Source organism: Dryobates pubescens, chromosome 1 (genome assembly GCF_014839835.1).
Source record: "Dryobates pubescens isolate bDryPub1 chromosome 1, bDryPub1.pri, whole genome shotgun sequence".
Lineage (NCBI taxonomy): Eukaryota > Metazoa > Chordata > Aves > Piciformes > Picidae > Dryobates > Dryobates pubescens.
This window is the reverse complement of record NC_071612.1, coordinates 9,706,081-9,729,435: the sequence shown is the minus strand read 5'-3', so window position 1 is coordinate 9,729,435 and position 23,355 is coordinate 9,706,081. Positions and strand designations below refer to the sequence as shown.

The 23,355-nt window shown below is 46.3% G+C and overlaps 1 protein-coding gene across 1 annotated transcript in view; it reads left to right on the top strand.

Moving 5' to 3' along the window:
* Nucleotides 1–12,901, top strand: part of FRMD4B (FERM domain containing 4B) — a 92,356-nt gene extending 79,455 nt beyond the window's left edge. The window contains exons 17-23 of the mRNA XM_054161248.1: nt 998–1,226; nt 4,390–4,446; nt 5,756–5,903; nt 7,032–7,157; nt 8,297–9,102; nt 9,988–10,120; nt 12,212–12,901. Of these exons, the coding sequence (XP_054017223.1) occupies nt 998–1,226; nt 4,390–4,446; nt 5,756–5,903; nt 7,032–7,157; nt 8,297–9,102; nt 9,988–10,120; nt 12,212–12,332 (1,620 nt within the window). The 3' untranslated portion in view covers nt 12,333–12,901. The remainder of the gene's footprint in view (nt 1–997; nt 1,227–4,389; nt 4,447–5,755; nt 5,904–7,031; nt 7,158–8,296; nt 9,103–9,987; nt 10,121–12,211) is intronic.
* The last annotated feature ends 10,454 nt before the right edge of the window (nt 12,902–23,355 follow it).

Sequence of the window (23,355 nt, the reverse complement as noted above, 5' to 3'; positions counted from 1 at the left end):
ACTGTCTGTGAGCATAGTTGTGTGACAGGTGACAGCAGGAGGAGATTTATCTCTGGCTTAATGCAAGTTGCACCTAAATAAAAGCTCTCTATGTTGCTCAAGAAACTCATATTAACTTTGCTGGCAGAGACTGACTCAGGAGACACGGTAATTCAGATATATCTGCAGTTTCTGGACACATACCATTCCCCCTCCTGCCTTGTGAGATTTGTTAACAAGCTGTAACATCCAAGTACTAAGTAGTTGCTGGGCACTTTGCATCTGTCTTTCATCAGAAACTCGATGTCCTGGCTTGCAGGAATGGTTTCATCCATGTCTGCAGCAAACTGATTTTATGTAGCCTGCTTAAATCCTGTTGAAAATGCTGTTACAGGTTGCCCAGGGATGTTATTGAGGCCCCGTCCCTGTACACATTCAAGATCAGACTTGACGTGGCCCTGGGCAGTGTGAGCTAGTTGATGGTGTCCCTTCTCACTGCAGAGGGGTTGGACAAGATGAGCTTTGAGGGTCCCTTCCAACCCAATGCAACCTGTGAAACAAAACCCTGCTGACTAGATCTTATAGTGTGTTGCTTAGCAGTGCTGCAGTGCCTTCCAGCTGAGCATCTTGATTACAAGTGATTATTCGGAGCCTTCAGCTCCTTGTTGTGTAGGTGCGGTGGTATCCTTTTGCATTTTTATTTTCTCCCAAGTAGAGATTTTGAGCAGATGTTTTCAGACTTGGACTCAGAGGAAGATTTAGCTGTGTAAATCTGAATTTAAAGGTCTATCTAATGCCACCCAGAGTTGAGAACTTTGGACTTTTCTCAAGAGAGTTCATAATCCAATACTTGCCATAGAAATAAGATCAAAGAGTTTCATATGTTAGGACTGTCTTGTGTATAAACTTTGGTATTTCTGTGTTTTGTTACCACAAAAAGTAGTTCTTCTATTAAGTAACCTTCATTGATAATCTCTATCCGGAATGCAAGCAACTAACTCATCTCCTGAATTTGCAGGATCCCACTTTGCAGGACTTGGAAAGCAATTTTATCATCCAGCAGAAGCTGGTGGAAGCTGCAAGGAAACTTGCCAGTGAGCCAGACCTCTGCAAAAACGTGAAGAAGAAAAGAAAGCAAGAGTATGCTGATGCTGTAAAAAAGCTGCAAGAGATAGAAAACTCCATAAATGAGTACAGGATCAAGTGTGGCAAAAAACCCACCCAGAAGTCAACCCTTACTCTGCCAGGTAAACAAGAGAATTACCAAGTATTCTGATGAAAACAGAAAAGTCATTTGGATCACTTACAAGTTTTGTTTTTATTTCTTCCCTATGATTTTTATCTTCTCCAAGGCAGTTAAGTAAGAAAAGAGATGCAATTGCTGCATCTGATACGCTGAGAGCAGTGCTTATAGGCTGAGGGCAGAATAAGCTGCAGTTTTGGGAGCAAGTGGAGGCATGTTCCAGCAGCAGGCACGGTCTGGAGCTGCTATACTTAGAAAGGAGCATCTCAGTCGAAACTGGTGTGGTGGCTGGATTCATATTGAGTGTAGCTGTAGATCTAAGAGATCTCTCTCTCCCTTCCCTTCTGCACTGCTTCAGCTCTAGCAAAACCAGAGTGTGTGAGTTTTGCCACAGGATGGAGGAAATAAGGATCAAAGCCTTTTGTTAATTAAAACCTACTGATTTCAGGAAGATATAAGGAAAGTTCAAGAGTTTATGAATGCAAATAGCAGCAAACAGGTTTTCTTGCTAAATCCATTTGCCAGGGAAGAGCACAGTGAAAGCAGATTCTGATAGATTCACCATTCTGAAAGTGTGATTTTATTTTTCTCCTAAGGGATTTGGGATTCTTGCTGCTTAATAGGATAAAGCATAGAAACTTGTTGGTGTCCAAGCCAAGTGAGGGGGTTTGGGAGTAGGAAAAGCTCAGAGGTATTGTAGGCTCTTCTAGTTTCTATAGTGATTAGAAGTTTTAGGACATGTTACACTTCTCCATGGAGAACATATATGGATGATTGTTCATGTTTAATTGATTTCTTTTCCTCCTTCTGTCCCAGAGAAAATGTTGTTTTGTGAGGCCAGTGGGATTTTCACTGGGAGTCAGACAGTGAAAAGAAAATGCAAGATTTTTCTGCTGCTGTTACCCTCTTTCTGACCCTTGAGATGGGATCTCTTACCAACATGTATTTTCTCTGGAAGAGACTCTTCTCCTGTGCCCTGCCATGTTTCTGCTGAGCAACCTTTTCTGGGTCCTGTTCCCATTGAGAGTTTGTGTTGGACCCAGCACAAACCATGGTAGCACTGGGCTGTCCATCATCACAAAGTGCTTGTTCTGAAAGGCTTTTCAAAATGGCTCAAGTAGTTTGCTGGTTGACAGAGGGGAGAAAAACATCTGGTTTTGCAGTCCATTGCTCACCAATCTGGGTACTAATTGGGGGAGGTTCTCTGTTACCTGGCACATGTGGTGTGCGGTAGCCACCAGGAGGCTGCTGGAGGCCCATGAGCAGTGAGAGCCCTGTGAGGCAGCATCCATGCACAATCACTGATTTTGTTGCAGGCAGGTTTTTGTCCTCTTGTGCAAACAGGCAGCTTAGGAGTTGGTCCTTATGCATTTAGCCCATCGTTTTCTAGCATTTGACACATGGCATCCGTGTTTGTTATCTGGAGAGGCGGACACAGCCAGAAGGGACTAGACTTCATGTCTTAGGTCTTCCTGCAGGTAGGGACTGCAAGAAAGCAAGTATTTAGCCAGTATTAAGTTAGCTGCACTCCCTCCCAGTTCCTGACTCTTGTACTGCAGTGTGTGTTTATCTGAAGCAGAACTGTCATCTGCTTCAATATTTGGGTTTGTGTCACACTTTCACCATTGCTGATGGTACTCAAGCTACAGGGTTTCAGAAGGCTGAGCAGTGATGAGTCACTTGCATTTGTCAGTTTGGGGAATGACTCGTTGGAAATAACATGTTAAACAGTAACACTGATTTATTGAATCAAACCATTGTTATTTTCATCCCAGGCTCCAAGGGCCAGGAGATGAAGGACATACCTGACTGTCTCCTGCTCCCCATGTTCCACTCTCCCTTTGCTTCCTCTGTAGGGCAGAGTTTCTTCCACTTCTGCAGGGAACTGCACAGATTGAGGATTTAAATTCAGAGCTCCCCCATATGTCAGCCTTGCAGACCCCACATGAATCCAACAGTATAGCTGGATTTTTCTATTTTTTTTCCCCTAGGTAGGTTTTTTCCTCTTTGCTCTGGGCCCAGTTCCATATTTCACCACCACGTGGTCAAATTAATGTGAATAAAGTTCCCTGGAGCTTTTTCTTGGTGTTGGGTTACAAGCAGAGCTACAACCCATCCTCGGTGGTCTGACAAGTCCCCTCAGGGCATGGGCCAGCCCTAATGTTTTTTGAGTTCTTGACAAGCTGCTCCATTTACCAAACTGTTGCAACCAAACCTTTCCTCTCAGCAAATCACAACAGCAAGACAGCAACATACATTGCCTATGCTTCTGATGAATGATGGAGGAAGCAGGTGTCCTAGATAAACTGGCTGCCATGGTTGTCTTTTGCTGCTTCCTCTCCTCCTTGTATGGAAGTTCCATAGACTTTTTGCCCCACCAGCACTGTGTCTTGGCAGAAACGACCTAGGAAGAGATTTTCCTGTGTGTGACTTATCATTTGTGCTGCTTTTTATCACCAGCCTAACTTCTGGTCTAGCCTCTTTGAAAGCTCAGCAAGCACAGGCTGTGTCTGAGCGAGTGGTAGTGTGAAATCTCAGAGTGGGAGGACAGGCAGGTGCAATAAAGCACTTTGAATAAATAACATAAAAGAAACAGAAAACACTTACAGTGTCCACACAACAGTTCACTGCTCTCTGTGTTGTTGGGAATTTGCAATAGCTTGACTGAAACCAGTGGAGTCATTTTTTGAATTGCTATTCATTTAATTGAAAGAGATTTTGTACCCTAATGAAACACTCAAAAGCAAATGCCAGATTTCAAAAGGCATTTCCTACCTCCCTGGTGGGATTTCAGGTGTACCCAGAGGAGATGAGATGCTTGCAGCCAAGATCTACCTGTCTGTGTAGGCTTCTGATTCCTATTGAGGCACCAAAACACCCTGTGAGATCTGTTGGAAGCTGAGTGGAAAAAAAACACCTTTGTAGATCTTGGCCTGATTCCTGCAGCACCTGGAAAAAAGTCTCCTTTGATAATTACATAGGTGGCTTGTTGAATGAACACAAGTAGGTCATGATATACTCTGTAGCAGGGCTGCCTTCAGGCTGCTGAGGTCTAAAGCTTTAGAGACTGAAGGTGACAATGGAGCCATAGAAAATCAGCTGTGTTGTGATTATTTGGAAATTGATGCTGGGTCTCCCATGCCTAAATTGCTTGTTTCCATTCACAGATGATATCATTCCATCTGAGAGCAGCTCCCTGTCAGATACAACCACCTATGATGATGGTATGTGCTTACCTTTTTCTTCCTCCGAAGTGTGCCCCTTCAGAGACATTCCTTTGTCTTAATGTCCTTTAGCCTACTCTTTTGGTGGTGTTTGATGACAAATGACTTTGTATCAGAGGGAAGAAGAGCTGAGTCAGGAATGACTTTCCTCACAATGAGTGAGTTATTGGAAGTTTCAGCTCTGTGAGTTGACCTGAGTTGCTTTTAGAGAAGGCAGCTGGTTTTGATGTGACCAACCTGTAAGCTGAGGACACACTGGCTGCCAGATATGTCATCCCTAGGATCAGAGGTGAAGGAGTGGGAGCTGGGAGGATTTGCCCAGCCTTTCTGTCCTCACAGCTGCTGTAAAACTTAAAAATAAAATAGTTGCAGATAATAACAATCTGTTTATGTCCATGTTACCTGGTGAGCTTGCACCTTGCATGGCTATGGTGTTTGCTCAGCTTACTCATTTCACACTCACACCCACAGCCACACACAGTCACACCCTGTTCCACAAGGTGGAAGGGACTTGGCTTGCCTCTCCCTTAAACTGGATAATCACCAACTGGGGACAAACATTATCGAAATTATTACTCACTTTTCAGTGAGGGACCTGATTCTAATCTCACTTTGTCCCACTTTCAGTCTTGTACGACCCATCTGCTTTAAAACAGAGTTAGACCTGATTCCTGCTTGTACAAGTAGAAGCAGAGCCATGGCTTTGACTCGTGAATGTGTTCTCTGTGATGCTCATCCTGCATTTATATGTATTAGTTGGAGTTTCCTCTTGGCTCTGATGGGACTTGGGTTGTGCCCTAAGCAAAGTGAGAACAAGGATCAAACCGGTGTCTTCCCATTGCCTTCAGCCAAAAGTGTCTGTCAGCTGTCTTTGCTCATTCAGTCGCTTTTGAAGTCAGTCTCTTTTAGGCTGTGTTTCAAAACTAGTTCTTAAAATGTCATATTCAAGTGGAGAGCTGGGAGGTGAGGAAGAGGAATTGGCCTTCACCGAGGCTGAGCTTGACTGTTCAACTCCGGGAGGGATTGAACTGCGAACAGGTGTTTTCCCAAGGAAGTTCCACTTTGTGGCCTGGCACAGCTTCAAGCTGTCTGTAATCTCTGTAGGAGTCTGTGCTGCTGAGATCTGTACAAGTCTCTGTGATGCCCACATGGAGGAGGGCTCAGTGCAGACAGAAGAGCTTTTCTAGACTCACGGCTTCTGTTGTTGTCTCTGTAGTGCAAAGTGTGTCTGCTTAGGGGCCACAGATTTGTATCTGGAGCAAAAAATATCAAGGATTTTGCTAATAAAATACATATTCCTTTCCAGCAGTCAGTGAATCACTTCCTGTGTCAGCACAGAGACCCAGCTCTGCACAGCTTTCTCCGAGGCTTCCTCCACCAAAGTCCCTTGGGGTGGAGAGAATTCATCTCAGAAAGTCATCTGTAAATGACCAGCTCTTGGATACCAGACACTCCAGGTAGGGTACCTCTCAGTACTGCCATGCTCTCTGCCTTGCTGGCACAAGCTCTGCGTTGCTCCTGCCAAGACTCCCATTACCATGGGCAGTCCAGCAGAGCCTGCTGCCTCCAGACTCCACTGCAATTACAGAGTTTGGTGGTAGGACCTATAGGTACTGCTTAGTAATAAAAGTGTGTGTAAATAGTTGCCACGGTCTCTGAGTGTGTACTTATAAAGTAGTGTAGTTTTGTGAAGAGGCTCAAGATGGGTGGGAAATTTAATAACAAGGGCTATATTTCAGGAATTGCTTGTGCCCACCCCACCCTAGTGCTGTCACTCCTTACCTCCATTTCTGGGCTTTGTTAGTGTTAATTAAATAAGTTGTAGTTTTCCTGGAGACTGTACTTAGTGGCCTCAGATAGAGGCAAGCCATATCCATCCCTCCTGATGGTTAGCAGGATTTCAGGAGGTATGCTGTCCATACAGAACTTGTGTCAGTCCTGGTGGACAGCTTGCCATGGAAGAGTAGGGTTACTAGGATTCAACTAGCTACCCTCAGCAGTGCCAGCTGCAGTAACTGCCTGATGTTCCTGTGTGTACCCATGAAATCCGGGCACTTTCTGAGCTAGAACAACAGTTCCATGGAGCACACCAGTAGCAGTAGCTCTGCTGATCTGATCATGTTGTACAGGTCTGATCTGGTGCTAGTTGTTTTGAAGTTTTGGACAGTGTTGTATCTTTGCCTTTTTCTCACCTCTTGCTCAAGATAAGCAGAACATTCCACCCCATGAAGGAAGGGGGTTATAGCCATACGTAACCTTGCAGCTGTGATGTGCTTTAATTTGAGACTTTATTCATTTGCTTCTCTGTTACCTGCTCTTGTCACTTCTGTCTCATTTTTCTGTGCTTTGGCAGCAGCTTTTTCTACTGATCATCCTCTGAGGACCTCTCCTGAACCATAAGAAGGGGTTGAATTTTCCTTCCTGCTCAACCATTCTGGTCTCTATCCAGGGAGTCACATCAAGTCATGCCTTTGCCTGTTTTTTCTGCCTTTTGTTTTGTTTCTTCAGGATGTAGGGTGCCCATATTCTGTGTCCTGTGACTTGCACAGCATTTAACCTAACTGGGATTGTCTCCTTTGTTACAGGGACCCACTTTCAACTCACAGCAGTCCCTACCGAACCCTGGACCGGCCACCCCAGCCCCACGGTGGGAGGAGCATGCCTACAACCCCTGTGCTCACACGCAACGCCTACAGTAGCAGCCACTTACAGTAAGGGGGCTTTGTTTTAAGTGTGATGTCCATCCCAGGCAGCAGCAGAACAAAAGCACACAGTGTTAAGAGGAAAAAGTGTCCTTCACCATGCAGCCTCTCCAAGTATTTTTTTCTTGGGTATTGGAAGCACAGGGTTTATAACAGCCACCATCTTCTGGCAGCATCCTGCACCAGCTTTGTAGCACGTGAGGGAGGGCATTTATGTGAGCACAGAGCCACTCTGGGTACCTAGCAGCGCACACAAATGGGTGTCTGCAAAATTAGGACTGAGCTGGAAGCTGGCACACAAAAATGTTGCCCATCTGATCATGGAAGAGCAAAGTCATTTCCAGATAGGCACCTACAGGGAGTTTTAACAAGCAAGGTGTTCAAAGAGGTTCTGTAAAATACTTGTTGGATAGGCAGAAGTTATTTTATGTTCCTTTGTGGCCTCGTTTTCTAACAAAGCAAGGCTTATGAAATTGTACTGTCCATCCCCTAGCGTTCTCCTCACAAAAAAAAATTGTTTCTAAGCTGATAGATGTCTGCTGTGTATTACATTCCAACAAGACTTTAAAAGTAAGTGGCCAGATAGAGGAGAGAGATCCCAATTAGTGCCCTTCCCCTGGGAAGAGAGCTACACCATGAGCTCACCTGTATTATTAGGCAGCTGAGAATCCACGCTGGGGAAGGAGAGCTGCTATACATCCTATAATGTCAGCAAGAGTCCATGGTTTATTTGGCAGGGGTAGTACAGCCTTGAGAGCCAGAGCCAAAGGAAACCCATCTTCCTATGTTCTGCTCCAAGCTCAGTTGCTTATGTAGACTTAACTAAGAACTAAGGTAGTCCTCCTGTAAATCATTTAAAAATACAAGTTTGTGAGCTGTGCTACATGTACCCATCACAGACTAACCTGGCTCACCATGACAGATTTTTATAAGCAAGATCTCCTCCTGCTGCTGCACTAAATCTCAAACTCAAGCCAAGCTCTATTTCTTGTCATGCACATATTCCATACGGAGAGCTAAGACTGGCTTAGTGTTGTGCTTTATCCAGGGAGGCAGCATGCCTGACGTGTCCACTCGTGCTCTCTCCACCTCTGTGTGCATGTTTGTGTGTGACTGCCTTTAACCAACCAACACCTGCGTTGTTTCAGGCCAGACGTCCCCCCGCACCACTGCCGGCAGCGCAGCGGGAGCCTGGAGTCCCAGACACACCTGCTGTCCGAGGCGCCTGCCGAAAAGGCGACCTTCACCCTCTCCAAGTCCCAGCGGAGCAGCAGCACAGAGATCCTCGATGACGGATCATCCTACACTAGCCAGTCCAGCGCAGAGTATTACTGTGCCACACCCACTCCCAATCCTTATTATACCACTCAGACGCTCGACAACAGGACCAGGGGTCGAAGACGCTCGAAGAAACAGAACATTTCTGGGGCGGGCTCCGGAAGCATGCCGAATCTTGCCCAGAAGGACGTCCGCAACGGCGTCTACCACAAAACCCAGGAGCAGCCTTCTTCCAGTTACTATATTTCTGGCTATTCCCCGTACACCGAGCCAGAGGTTTATTACAACGGGGGGTATGTTTATGAGAGTGACACGGAGGGACAGTACAGCGTCAACCCTTCCTATCGCTCCTCGGCGCATTACGGATACGACCGTTACCGGGAGCTCAGGTCCTACCAAGAGGACGAAGTGGACAGAGTTCCGCACAACCCCTACGCCACCCTGCGGCTTCCGAGGAAGCAGGCTGTTAAAACGGAGCACATAACCAAAAACATTCACAAGGCCTTAGTAGCAGAGCACCTCCGTGGCTGGTACCAGCGTGCCTCCAGCCAAAAGGAACAGGGTCATGGCCTGCAGGCAGGCTTTGATTCTGACAGAGGATCTCAAAGGAGTTTGGGCTTTGCTGGTCTGCAGGTGCCATGCTCTCCTAGCAGTCGGGTATCGTCTTTCTCTTTAGGTAATATCTGGTTTCTTCTGTGCTGGATGCTTTGCTAAGTCCTTGCTCTGCATCAAATTCTGCCCTCCTCCACTGCCTCAGTGAAGTCAACAGAGTAGAAGCAAGGCTACAGCTCTGTCCTGAATGGTAGATGAGGAACAAAGTAGGATCTTGGAGAATCATAGAATTGTTTTGGTTGGGAAGCCCTTTAAGATCATTGAGTCCAACCATTCTCTAGCTCTACCAAGACTGGTGCTAAACCATGTCTCACAGCACCACATCTGTCTTTAAAACATCTCTAGGGATGGGCATTTGACCACCTCCCTAGGGAGCCCATTCCAGTGCTGAGTACCCTTTCAGTGATAAAGTTACTTCTAATATCCAACCTAAACCTCCCCTGGTACAACTTGAGGTCATTTCCTCTTGTCCTATCACTTGTTATTTGGAAGGAGAAGAGACCTTCAACAAGAAGAGGTCTTGTTCCACGCTTGTTATTTTTTCCTGTGGGCAAAGCTATCTTCACCCTCTGAGAGCACAGTAGTCCACAGAAGCATAAAAAGCCACATGGGTTTCAAACAGACATGTTTGCTGACTAGAAACAACATGCAAAACTTCATGTCACATAAATACAGTGATGGATTCCAAAGCACAATAGAGTGACCATCACTGGATGTGTCAGAAAGCCTTTTCAAAGACTCCTTAGCTCCCCAACACCACCCACACAGTGCTTTCCTCCACACAGGGCTTGTAAATCATACTGTGTCTGCATCGTCTGCTCATATATCCTGCAGAACCCCGTAGAGATCACTAATGAGAACTTTCTCATTTGTCTCAGCTGGGTTAGCTGGAGGAAGACCTAATTTGCTCTATTTTTCTTTTAATGTAGTTTATTGTTTTTCATTCCAGCATCTTCAGCCAACGCTGCTGGGAACTGGCGGAACCCCCTTGCGCTGGGACTTTCCGACTACGATACGTTGTCTCATTCCTCCTACTCCAGCTGTTATGGGAACGTTTATGGCAACCTCCCTTTGCAGAGCAGGTGAGTGGAGAATACCCAGCTCACCTGCTTTCCCCTCTGTGTTTCACAGGCTGTTCACACTTCTGAGAAAATCAGCTTGATTTCCAAGGGCCAGGATGAAGAATAATTGTGACAATGGCTCTGTGGGGCAAGCCTTCTATGTGTGGAGTAGGTCAGCTGTGCCACTAACTATACCACTGATACTCAGAGGGAAGCAGTGTCAGTGGAGGATGAGCTCAGTTGTCACACAGCCTTTTCCTCTGGCTGATGCCTGAGTATGGAGGATCTTGCAATCCCTGGTAATTGTGATGCTCAGAGCAGTGTTGGGGACAAAGCACATGCTGAGCCCAGCCCCTCACAAACCCTGTGAACAGGAGGTGTCTCATGCACCCCATTAGCAGTCCAGCAGGACTCTGTCCTGTTGTGTTTCTGAATCTGTAGTGCCAGTGCTGATAAACTTGGAAAAGAAAAGGAAGGGATCACCTCTTTTCAACACGCATGTCTGCTGTTCAAAGGCAATACCACATCTGCCAAGTTCATAGAATAGAATAGAATTAACCAGGTTGGAAGAGACCTTTGAGATCATTGTGTCCAACCTATCATCCAACACTGCCCAACTAAACCCTGCAACCAAGCATCCTGTCAAGCCTCGCCCTGAACACCCCCAGCGACGGCGACCCCACCATCTCCTCAGGCAGCCCATTCCAGTGGGCAATCACTCTCTCTGTGTAAAACTTCCTCCTAACCTCCAGCCTAAACCTCCCCTGACGCAGCCTGAGACTGTGTCCTCTTCATCTTGCTTGGCAAAGCTTAACTTAGGCCCCAGGTTAAACATGCTCCTGCTTGCAGATTGCCCTGCTTCAGGGGGGCTCCCTTGAGGACTGTGGGGAACCCAGGGTCTGATCTGTATCTGCAAAAATCTCCTGCAGCGCTCTCACTGCTTCTACTCAGTGCTTTTGGTCTCTTCCCTCCAGTATGCTGCCTGTCCTCCGTAGGACATAGAGCTCTTGCCCAGGGGATGGGCTTTGCCCCCCGCAAATGCCATCACCTTTAAATACACTTATGCTAAGTGTAGCCAGCTGTAGTAAGTACCCTAAGTTTGTGCCTCTGGCTTTGTGGGTTGCAGGCTGTGTTTGCTGCCAGGCTGACTTGTGTGAAATCGCTGCATTTTTAATCGTGTTTGTTTTCAAATAAACCAAAGTGTAAGAAAAGCTGTACAAGCTCCTGCTAGATCCTTGTCTCTGAGCTAAATGCCATGGGCTTTTTTACTGCAGTGGTTTGAAAGATCTGCAGCAACGGCGTTTAAAAATAACAGTTTCTGCTAATTTCTTAACTTCCTATAATTAGGCTTTGAAAACTATGCTTGTTTTGTCAGCTTTATCCAAAGGAGGTTTATTAGCTATTAATTTTCCATATTCTGAATCACTTGTCTGATTGCTCATCTGTTTTATTTGCTGTCTTAATATGATTATGGCAAACGAGCCATCAGTACGCCCTACAGCCTTGACAATTTAGGCAGCTGAGATCCTGTTGCACACGATTTTCCTAATTACCACACACACAAAAATGGGTATGTGTTTGGATCCAAATGGCTCTGGAGTGATCTCAAAATGGCCAGCCTTACTTCAAGGCCAAGGGTGTTGTGTGTTTGGGCAGCACTTTGGGGGTCTGGGGAAGACCCTCAGATCATATAATCATACAATTGTTAGGGTTGGAAGGGACCTCGAGGATCATCCAGTTCCAACCCCTCTGCCATGGGCAGGGACCCCTTACACTAGGTCAGGTTGCTCAGAGCCACAACCAGCCTGGCCTTAAAAACCTCCAAGGATGGGGCTTCTACTACCTCCCTGGGCAACCTGTTCCAGTGTCACAGAATCATAGAATCACCAAGGTTGGAAGAGACCTTAAAGATCATCAAGTCCAACTGTCACCACAGACCTCATGACTAAACCATGGCACCAAGTGTCACCTCCAGGGATGGTGACTCCACCACCCTCATGGGAAAGAACTTCTTCCTACCATCCAATCTGAATCTACCCATTTCTATTTTTGTTCCATTCCCCCTAGTCCTATCATTATCTGATCCCTGATGCCATGTCTCTTTTTTTACAGAGGGTATGCAGAGACAAGCCAACTGGGTGGTGATGAAGAGAGCCAGTTGGAAGAGGACTTGCACAGCAATGAGCAGAGGTTATTTTGGCACGAGGATTCAAAGCCTGGCACGTTCGTGTAGACTGTCCTCAGCCCCACGTTTGTACCCTTGCGTGCCTTGCACAGAACGCTGTGACCCCGAGGCAGACCTCGGCTGGAACTTCCAAACAGATCACGAAAAGGAAGCAGGCTGTTTTGCTGGGAAAGGTTAAATTCAGCATTAAAAGGGACTGCAGCAAAATTACAAGTTCTTAGCCCTGACTGGCTTTTGTTTTTTTCCTGAATCCAGATAGCCTACACGAGCAAGGCCAAGCCGCAGTTTAATCTATGGTGAGATGCAGCACTTGGTTGAAGTATTTATACTTAACAAGCACTTTTTGGGAAGGCTGGAAGGTGTTGAAGGCAAACCTCAGAGAAAACAAAAAATGTGAAAAGGAGACTCTTAATGGAACCCCCAGGAATTCTAGGAGCACAATTCTGACGTCTGAAAGAGCAAGAAGCAAAAATTTATTCTGCCATGGCTTATGATGATCTGGAAGGACTTTCATAGGCTTATGAAGGATAGATACTGTGTGTGTGAGTGAGGCAAAGGGTGACTTAAACAGTATTGGAACATTACTTGAAGGAAGGCTGGATTTTATTATTATTATTATTATTGCTATGGAGGTTTGATTGAGTTTATCTGGGTTTGGGGTGTTGTTGAGAGTGTTTGTTAGCACCACAAGCGAGCTCTGGAAAGAAAAGGATTTGCTGACACAAACTGTTGTGTAAAACTGTAGGTGGTCTGCATTTTGGAAACAGAAGCAGTAAACTTTGAATTCTCTTTTCCTTGATAAAGTGTAATTAATAACCTCCCATTTGATGACCTTTCCATGGTACAACTTCACTGTGTGTGGGAGGAGGCAAATTTTCATGGCGGCTGCACGGCGACTCCCGCTTCATTGGGTGGTGATTGCATTTTGCTCTGCCACAGGGCATCGAGGATCCACAGTGGGCAGCTCCAGGGAGCCCAGGGCAAACAACTTGATTGTCATGGCCAGTATTTGAAGGTGGTTGCAGATACAAACAGCCAAGTGGGTGCCTTAAAATGAGGGGCATTAGGATTGTACCGCGAGTCACCTGAACCGCCAGGTGCGTTGCAAAGTCACTAAGTGACAGAACAGCATTTTCACAAAACCATTTGTGTGGGGAGGGGAAAAAAAGAAAAGATTAAGAAAAAAAAAAAGTGCAACTGCAGTTTTGATCTAAGAGGGATAAACCTACCTCACACCATCCATCTGTGGGAACAAATTGGCACGGGTTATCTTGTGCGATGTCCAAGGACTCGTTTGCGTAGGGTAAGATCTCTCTCCGCGTCTCAGCTGTACTGTGCGTCAGGATTCCATAAATGGTGCTCGTTTGTTTCTTTTATACAAAGGATTAGTTAACTCCTTGTTCATATTGTGAATAGAAAAGTTTCTGATAAAACCTTTTGGACCTTTTTGGTTTTTTACCAATATTGCCAGAGCGTGTAATATATACAGAAGGACACACTTGGTAAAGCTGGTACTTAGTGGTTTGTACTATTAGAGGTGAGATTTGGAATTAAACAAGCAAAATAAAAAACCCACCACAAAAAAAAAACAACCCACCCCACCCCAACAACACAAAGCCACCCACCCACCAAAAGAAAAGATAACTTATTTCCTTGGTTTTGCATATTTGTATAGCCTTCTAGAAATGCGAAAGCTCTTTTTTGCTTATTCTTTTACTACTTCTGGATTTTTTAGACCTATTATTTTGTATAGGTCAATAAACGAAAAAGTGTGCTACCTAAACCGCTTCAGCAGTCCTCCTGTTTCTACTTGAGTTCTTGGAAAAGTGCTCTGTGTGTTATTTGCAGGGCTTTAAGAGAGAGTAAACCACCGTGATCGGATTTCTTCTGGCCTGCAGTTGGGTGCAGAGGGTCTGTGGTCTAATGTAGGGGAAACTTGTCCCAGGGCAGTTCAGACCGCCCCTCATCTGAGGAAGCTGGGGTTGTTCAGTCTGGAGAAGAGGAAGCTGAGGGGAGACTTCATTGCTCTCTACAGCTACCTGAAGGGAGGTTGGAGTGAGGGGGAGGCCAACTTCTTGATGGCAAGCGACAGGTCTAGAGGAAATGGTTTCACGCTGTGCCAGAGGAGGTTTAGGCTGGATTTTAGGAAATATTTCTTCACTGAGAGGGTTCTCAAACACTGGAATGGTCTGCCCAGGGCAGTGGTGGAATCACCATTCCTGGAGGTGTTCAAGCAGAGTGTAGACCTGGTGCTTAGGGACATGGTTTGGTGTTGACCCTTCAGTGCTAAACTGAGGGTTGAACTTGGAGATCTCTTCCAACCAGGTGTATTCTGTGATTATGTGAAAGGGTAAGTCTGAATTCCTGAGGGTGCAAGGGGAGGGAGGAGTGGCATTCAGTGCCTCTGCAGGGGCCTCTCTGGCACAGCTGTCTCGAGGGTGCAGAGCGGTGCTCATCCCACATCCCCACAGGAGGACCACTAATCCTTGGACGTGCTGCCCAGCCTCATCCTGGCAGTGATGCACAGCCTCATGATTCTGGAAACACTCCTTGCTGGTCTATCCTTGCACCTGAAATCTATTGGAGGCTGTTGGAGGTTAGTTTCTCATCTGCTGGGTCCTCATTTGAGTTTCTGCTCTGAGATGTCCACCTTTCTGGAAGAGCAAGTCAGTCTCTATGTACAACTGCTTTTGCACATTGGTCACCAAGCTGAGGTCATTCAGTCTCACCCCTCAGAGTTATTTGTCATTCCCTATGTTTTGTGACATCCATAAGCTTCACCACTGCTGAATATTCTGCTTATTTCCAGGTTGCTGGTAAGAATAGGTATTGATGAGAAGAACTTGCAGACATGTCTGCTAAATATACCCCCATGTGGTCCTACTTGGCCATTTCTCCAAGTAGTTTTTGAGGTTTGTTCACAAGTTCTTCATTGAATTGTGCTCACTGCTGTTAGAAGGCATGGGTGTTTCGAGTGGGAAGCTAAGTGGTTCAAAGTCCAGTGCCTTACCCAGAACTAATAGAGTTGGTGCAGGCTGGTGGTTAGTTATCAGCATTCTGAAAGCTTTTCAGAAGGAAATGAGGTGTGTGACAAGGTCTGTGTCAAGTTCAAAGCATTGTTTGCATTCCTTTATTTTAATGTTGTAGCCACTGAGTTTTGTATTGGCTTTTTCATTAGCATTTGGGGCTTATCTCAGGCTAGCACATCTCTGTTAGCACAGTGTTGGCACTCAACCTGGCCTCCCGCTTGCTCTGGCAGGGCCTAGATAATTTTGGATGATTCCATTGAGAAGATGGGAATTTGGATGGAGGAATTTTTGTTATATTTGGGCATAATACCTCTAGGGCCAGAGTTCAGAAGGTGGTGGCAGCTCCCAGTAAGCAAAAGCAAAGCTGCAGAGGAGCTGGAAACCAGAGAGCTGTAACATGGCAGGTAGCCCCTTGTGTGGTTCTCTCCATGCCTGGCTCTGCACAAGCTGTGCTCTAAGAAACTCCTCTGAAAGGGGGGGAAGTACAGAGTGAAGGAGGAGGCCCAGAAGCTGAGGATAAGATCCAACTTCTCAGATGTCACCTGGGACAAGTGGCAAAGGGCCAGGGTCGGTGTTGGGTGGCACAGGGAAAGAGAGGGAAGGGCACAACATTCCTGTGAGACCTTGTGCCCATCGCCAGCAAGAAGCCGGTGATACTGTGCAGCTTGTGCAACACCTGAGTTTTGCCAGTTATTCCCTAGGACCCTTCACCTTTCTTTTTGCAGACTCCCAGCTTCCTTGGTTGCACTGCATATCTGGAGCAGTGTTTTGACGTGTGAGTACCACTGCTGACAGAGCCAGGCCTGTATAATGCAGTGGAGGGGTAATAAAGACATGCTTGTAATTGTTGTCGTGCTTTTCCACAGCTGAAATACAAACCACCCCTGATTTGTTTGAATTCCTATCTCATCTAGGTTTTCTGCTGTTCAACCCCAGCCCTTCTTCCTCACAGGATCACTGAGGCCATCTGGTGACTGACCAGCAGAGCGCAAGAGAGGAGCTTTCCTGCCTCTCGTACGCTGAAATCTCCCTTGCAGTTTGAAGACATGTTTAGAAATGTACGTTTATTATTATCCAGAACAAAGCCAAGAGGTGAACAAAGTGAAACCTCAATGTAAAGCATCCACAGACTCGTAGGGTTCAGTGTCACAAACATTTCTCTTTAGAAAGTGGAACCTGCTGCTGACTCCACAAGAGTGCACAGGGAAAATAAACCCCACATAAACCCTACGTAATGGAGCATTTCTGAGTGCTTTTCAGTTGATGGATGAAGAAGAAAAACCAGTCCTTGCCAGGAATCCTTAAAAAGGCATTAGGGCACTGTGCTAAAATAAGCTGTGCCTGATGGTTTTAATTGCTCTCTGCTTTTTCTCTGCTGTTTTGAGCAGGAACACTCACACATGTGGGAGGACACACTCCCGTGGGAGCTGCCACAAGTCCTGCAGGAGGCTGGGGTCTGACATTCTTCCAGTGCAGAGACTGGAGAGGGACAAGGCTCAGACCAGAAGCACAGGCAAGCATTTAAAGATCACAAATCTTCAAAATTCACTCAAGCATACTTATGGAAAACTTATTTGTCAAGACATACAGGATGTGACCCTTGCAAGTTGTCATCTAGGACTTGTTCAGCTTAAATGTATCACAGTATCACAGTATAACTAAGGTTGGAAGAGACCCCAAGGATCATCAAGTCCAACCTGTCTCCACAGACCTCATGACTAGACCATGGCACCAAGTGCCACGTCCAATCTCCTCTTGAACACCTCCAGGGATGGTCACTCCACCACCTCCCTGGGCAGCCCATTCCAATGACGAACGACTCACTCGGTGAAGAACTTTCTCCTCACTTCGAGTCTAAACTTCCCCTGGCACAGCTTGAGACTGTGTCCCCTTGTTCTGGTGCTGGTTGCCTGGGAGAAGAGACCAACCCCCTCCTGGCTACAACCTCCCTTCAGGTAGTTGTAGAGGGCAATGAGGTCACCCCTGATCCTTCTCTTCTCCAGGCTAAACAATCCCAGCTCCCTCAGCCTCTCCTCACAGGGCTTGTGCTCAAGGCCTCTCCCCAGTCTTCTCTGTTGCCCTTCTCTGGACACATTCAAGTGTCTCAATGTCCTTCATGTGAGCAATGTTGCTGCAGCATCTTGCATGGAGCAAGGCTGGGCAGCTCCTAGATGGCTGAAAATTCTCCATTGTGTTCCAGGCAGTCCCAAAATGTTCTGACAGAAGGGTTGAAATCAGATGATCTTTAAGGTTCCTTCCAGTACAAACTCTCCTATGACAAGAGCTGAAGTTTTGCTCCATCTCCTGGACTTCGGGGATTAGTGCAGGAGAGCTGCATCTGCAAGCAGCTGATTCTGTGGAGAAGCTCTCAGTCATTGCACTTTTGGGGCATTTTGGGGGTAAATTAGCAGCTCTTCTAAGAAGATTTTCTGCTTTTTCCACCGTTCATCTCCATTTCTGCTTTTCTGTCCTATTTAACAAATTTCTGGTGTAGAAAGCTGAGAGCTTCAGCTATAGCAAGGCCTCACACAAATACGTTTATTTAAGGGTTATTTGTATTATGTTTATTCAATGGTTATATTTATTATCACCTGTTATTTAATGGCTGCTAATTTAAGTTCAATTATCTGTCTTCCATGGATTTATATAATTTTTCCCTAGGTTTCCTGGGTTTTGTTGTTGTTGTTTGGTTGTTGCTGTTGTGTTTGTTTGGGGTTTTTTTATGCTAGGGGGAAAAAACTTCACAGCCTTAGGAAAATTTATCTTGTTGGTAACTGAAACTTCCTGGAGTGGTTTTCAGATTACTTCTGTCACTTTTTGCAGCTGTTTGGGCTAAATACATGGTGGGGGGGCAAGCCCACTGATTTTATTTTGCCAATGTTGGAGACATAAACAGTTCTGTGAGCTCTTTCTCATCACACTTTACTGGGGTTTGTGTCTTGCCCTGCCATGTCCCCTGTGCTTGCCCTTATTCTTCTGCTGAAGGCACCAGGCTGATGGCCCCAGCTGCAGAGTTGGGAATCAGCATTTGGATTTATGTAATTTGGGTAAATCCACTTACTTGGATGTTTGCTGCTTCACTTCCATCCTGGCACAGATGGTGTCGCTGGGGACAGGGCTGGGACTGCACGTGGTGTCCGTTAGAGTTTTCAGGTATAAACTTTGGAGGATGGGTTTCGTTGTGGCTGGTGGTTCCAGTAATGGTCCTTGCTGACACCCATGTGTGATTGGGACTTTGGAAACTTTGGTTGCTCTCTGTCCTCAGTGTTAGGACCTCAGAATTGATCCCACTGTAGGCCTGGGCAGGGCAAGAAGAGGCAACTCTACGCTCACTGCATTGTCATCACCTTCTTTCCCTCCTTTCAATGTTCTCCTCCACCTGCCCTCACCTGTCATGTACTGGCCAAGCACCCTTGCATACCAGGACCCATTGCTTGTGTCCACAGTGCCTGGCAGAGCTTTCCAAAGGCATTCTCCCATTCCCAGCATTGCAGTGATGCCCACGCTACCAGTGGGCTAAGGGTTGTGACATCCTGCCTGGTGCATGACCCCCAGGACTTGGACCTTCCCCTCACAGCTATTAGTCAGAAATTCAGGACCATGTGGATCATCTCCCAGGGCAGGATTTATCATCAAAGACAGTTGCCCCATGCTGTGATTGCAATAAGTCAAACCTGATGTGATGTTTCCTCTCTGGAACAGGGATGGTGTGGTTGTGATCAGTGCTGGTAGCCCAGGAGGACACAGGACAGGTCAGGACCTTCGTGAAAGAGAAGAAAGGTATTTAACCAAGAAGCATCTCCTTGCCATCCATCCACCTTCATTATCCTTATCTGTCCCTCATGAAGGGAATTGCCATAAATCCTTCAGCAAGTCCTTGACTGCAGAGGGATGTGCTCTGTTGCCCAGGGCATCTCCTGCCCATCTCAAGTGCAGCAGGCATGAATCTCAATTTATATTTAATCATTAGAGTGTCATCGAAGAGCTGCAGATGGAGAAGGGTTTGCAGCCAGCCAAGGCTCAGCTGGAGTAACTCTAGAAGAAAACCTTCCACCTGTTCCCAGGCTGAGGTTAGGGAAGGACGTGGCCCGTGTGCCCACAACAAAATCCTCCTGTGGCCTTGCTGGAATTGTTGCCCATGGATGTGTTTTGGTGGCTGGATGGATACAAGGTATGGGACTGTGGTCAGTTTGGGGGCTGCAGAAGAAAGATACACCAAATGGTTAATGTGAAGGGTGATTTTGTTCCCTAGAATGACTCCATTTCTTACCTGGTCTGGCTGGTGCTGAATTCACTGTCTCATGAACATGAATGTGAGTGCTCATTCAGAAGGCTGTGATGATGGCTCCTTGAAGAGGCCCTGGTGCTGTGTTACTAATTTAATAGTGTTGTCATGCAATATTGGGAGGGGAACTATGAGACTGAGAAAGGGAGGGGACATTTGAAAGTTTAATTCTAGTTACTGGTTTCAGTGTGAGGCACTCCTGAGGCTCTGCTGTGAAAACCCAGAGCACAGATAAATGGCATGTGCTGCCACAGGTAGGTTCTTCTGCAGACTGTGAAGAGAATGAATGTCTTCTCCAAGGGTCCAGGCTTGCACTTCTGATGCAAAGTATAGAATATTTCTGCCTGGGCTTCTCTTGCACACAGATTTGGAATAATAACAGTAAATGCCTCACGTAATGCCCATGATTCACCCCTGTGTCCATCTCTGCTGCCTTGTTTTCCAGGCAAGCTGTGGCCATCAAACAAGGCAGTACTGACCAGGGTCTCTGTCCCCAGGCAGTCCCTGACACAGGGGGTGGGTGTCCCTTTTTGATGGCCATAACCAGTAACAGCTCTGTCCCAAAGCAAGTGAAAACACATTGGGGCAGCTCAGAGCACATTTCGGCTGTGCACATCAGTGAAAACTCCTAAGCACAACCATACCTCTGTCCCTGAAGTTGTGGTCAGACCTCCAGCATCCCCTCATGAATTGTCTGTTCTCCATACAATAACAATATCATTCATGGTCTCTCACAGATCCATTTTCATTCACCACCAGCTGGTTTTCATTTGTTTGGCAGCTGTTAGCTCAGTTCTTTGGGAAGATGAGGCAAGGAACCACCACCCAGGGGTGAAAATGTTCAGGTATTTGGAAGTGCTTTACCAAGGTCACAGAAATACTACTAGGTGGGAAAGGAAAATACCAAGTTAGCAGGGACATAGCTAATGCTGAGTACTTCAGTGGTTTGCTTATGATCATGCTGTAAATGATATCTGGGAGTAGAAACTCCCTTCTTGTCACCACAGACCTGCTCCTGTGCCCGTGAGCGTGGTGCAAAGAGGCAGCAGGTGTCCTCTGATGGGGGTGCTGCTCAAGCCACTTTAAAGAGAGGTCAGTGAAAAAAGGGGTGTATCTATATTGGCAAAGGGGGTAGTAGTGAGTTGTAGCATTGTTCATTGGCAAGCAAGCACAGAAACCTGGGCTCTGAGAGTGGCATTTGGAATGTGTTTTGATTCTGAATGGGGGAAACGTTTGCCCTGGTGCAGCCCAGACCCCTGGACTGGATCTGTTGCATTCAATGTCAGCGTTCATGTTTGGAGCTGTCGTCTGCCCCACAGTGAGGTTTTGGATGACCTTTTTAATATGGTCCAACCATCAAATTAATACCAGCATGGCTTTGATGATCTTTGAGGTCTTTTCCAACCTTATTGATCCTATGATTCTATGGCCATTAAACCATGTCCCAGAGTGCCATGTCCACACATTTCTTGAAGACCTCCTGGAATGGTGACTCCAACACCTCCCTGGGCAGCCTGACCACCCTTCCAGGAAAAAAATCTTTCCTAATATCCAGCCTAAGCCTCCCTTGGCACAATTTCAAGCCTTTTCCTCTCATTCTGTCACCTAATATGAGAGAGAAGAGACACACCAGAAGTCCCCTCCACGCTCCCCCCTTCTCCCCACACATTTTTGAGTCTTCTTTTCCCTGTAATAAGTAATGTGGGTGATGACAGGGGGAGCTTCTAACTATGTTGGTGAGACCCAGTGTAGCTGCTTTCAGACTTCTCTGAAAATGGAAACTAAAACTGATTAAAACAAAATAAAAATTAAAATCATGACATTATTTTTGGGGGGGCCAAATTAGAGGCATCCAGGTCCCACTGAAACAGGACACACAGCTCCACTTACTCCTTTTGGAGCAGAAGGAAGCCACCAGGCCCCAATACAGTTAGATGTGGTGAGCTGGAGACCACTGGGATGGGTGAGAGGTGGCTCCTGGCCCTGTCCCTGCTGTTCCATCCTATCCCCATGACCCCTGCCTGCCACCTCCCACAAGGGCTGGACTTTGCAGCTCCCTGTCAAGCGACTTGGGCAAATGTTTCAAAAGTCAGATGTCCTTACTCTATTTAAGCACCCAACTTAATCTGGTGTATTTATATCTGCAACAGTTTGGAGGTGTGGTGGGTTGGGGTTTTTTCACCCCCCCCCGCCCCAACGTGATCCCTGGTGTTTTTCCCACAGGGTGTCTCTCTATGATTGCTCTCATTACTTAGTGGTTGTTATTGTTAAGATCTCATCATCTGACCCTTTATAATCCCCAGATTGCCTTACACTGCATCGCTGGACATTCTTGGTGTATGCTACCGATTGTCAATTTTAGACTGCCCCATCAAGCCTATGAGTTTCTAACCAGCAATGCAAGGTTATGTTACACAGGCACATTCTCCAGCTAATGCCTTGGCACTTGGAAATGCCACAGATTGAGAATAACTGAGAATAAATGTGTGGGTCTTGTCTGGCACCAGCATGTGTCCCGTCAGTTACCTTAAAAACAGAACATGTTTTAGGCACTCGAAGTGTGGTTTGAAGGCCTGCTCCACAGCAGATAGTGACACAGGGGTCAGGCCGTCTTGGTATTTCAGTTATAAGCCTGTCAACTCTTTTGGTTTCAGGAGAGAGAGGTTGGAAGCTTTGAAGGAGAATGCATGAATGAGAAAAATGGATGATGTGTTACAGTCCAGCACACCAGCCTGCTGGGCTTCAGGCAAGAGCTCCTCCACACGTGAGTACCAACCTTAGGAACGGTGAGCAGTAAGTATTCATCGGTAGTTACCGAGAGTAGATCCTGTCTTCTGTCAGTTTGCCCCTGAACTGCTTTCATCTAACACTTGTTAGGTATTTACTTAACATGAATTGTGAGTTGCTACCCACAGGGATCACTTTGTGATCACTGCAGGTTCCTTTTGTCTTCTGCTTATGCTTTGAGCGCAGCTGCTGGCAGGGCTTTTGGACATTCAATAGCAGAGCATCTCATGCAGCAGCTTCTTATCCAGGGATTCCTGAGGCAGTGTCAAACTGGTGTGAAAATAGCAAGCACCACCCGTGGAAGTGGCTTTCCTGTCTCAGTGAAGGTTGAGGAATAAATGACTCTTTTGGAAAGCTCTGAGGGGAATACTCACAAAGGTTATTGGGAAGAAGATGGGAGTTTTGCCTTGGAAATGACTCCTAGGTTTGGCCATGAATGTGTCCCCAGCCTGCATGGTGTCATTTGTTGCCTTAATGTCCTGTTTCCATCACTCCAAAACACCAAGCAACATGTTAGAGAAGGAAGTGAATCCTGAACTCAAGGTAATTTATGGAGGAAACCTAAAGCAGGCAAAATGTGATACCCACCTTGGAAATCTGTAGGATTAGCACCCTTGTCACCAGGAGAGGTGTCACTGGGCTACCCTTTGCTTTGCATCTGGTGGAGAAGGCATCGATTCCAGAAGTATAGTGTTTCCTAATCATGGCACCAAGAAGTGATATATCTCTACATAGAAGAAAAATTGCTTTTTAAATGCCTGTTTTCCTTTTTGAGAGGACTTAATGGGTTTGACCCTACTTAACTCAGCAGATCTGGCGAGACCGTGGCCCATGATGGCCTGGCTGAGGATCATGGAAATACAAGAAGCTGCCATGGGGCTTTATTTACAGTCAAGAAATTAGAAAGTGCTAAGTAACCACTGAAGAGACAGTTTCTGTGACCCAAACAGCGTGGTTTGGGGGAATAACA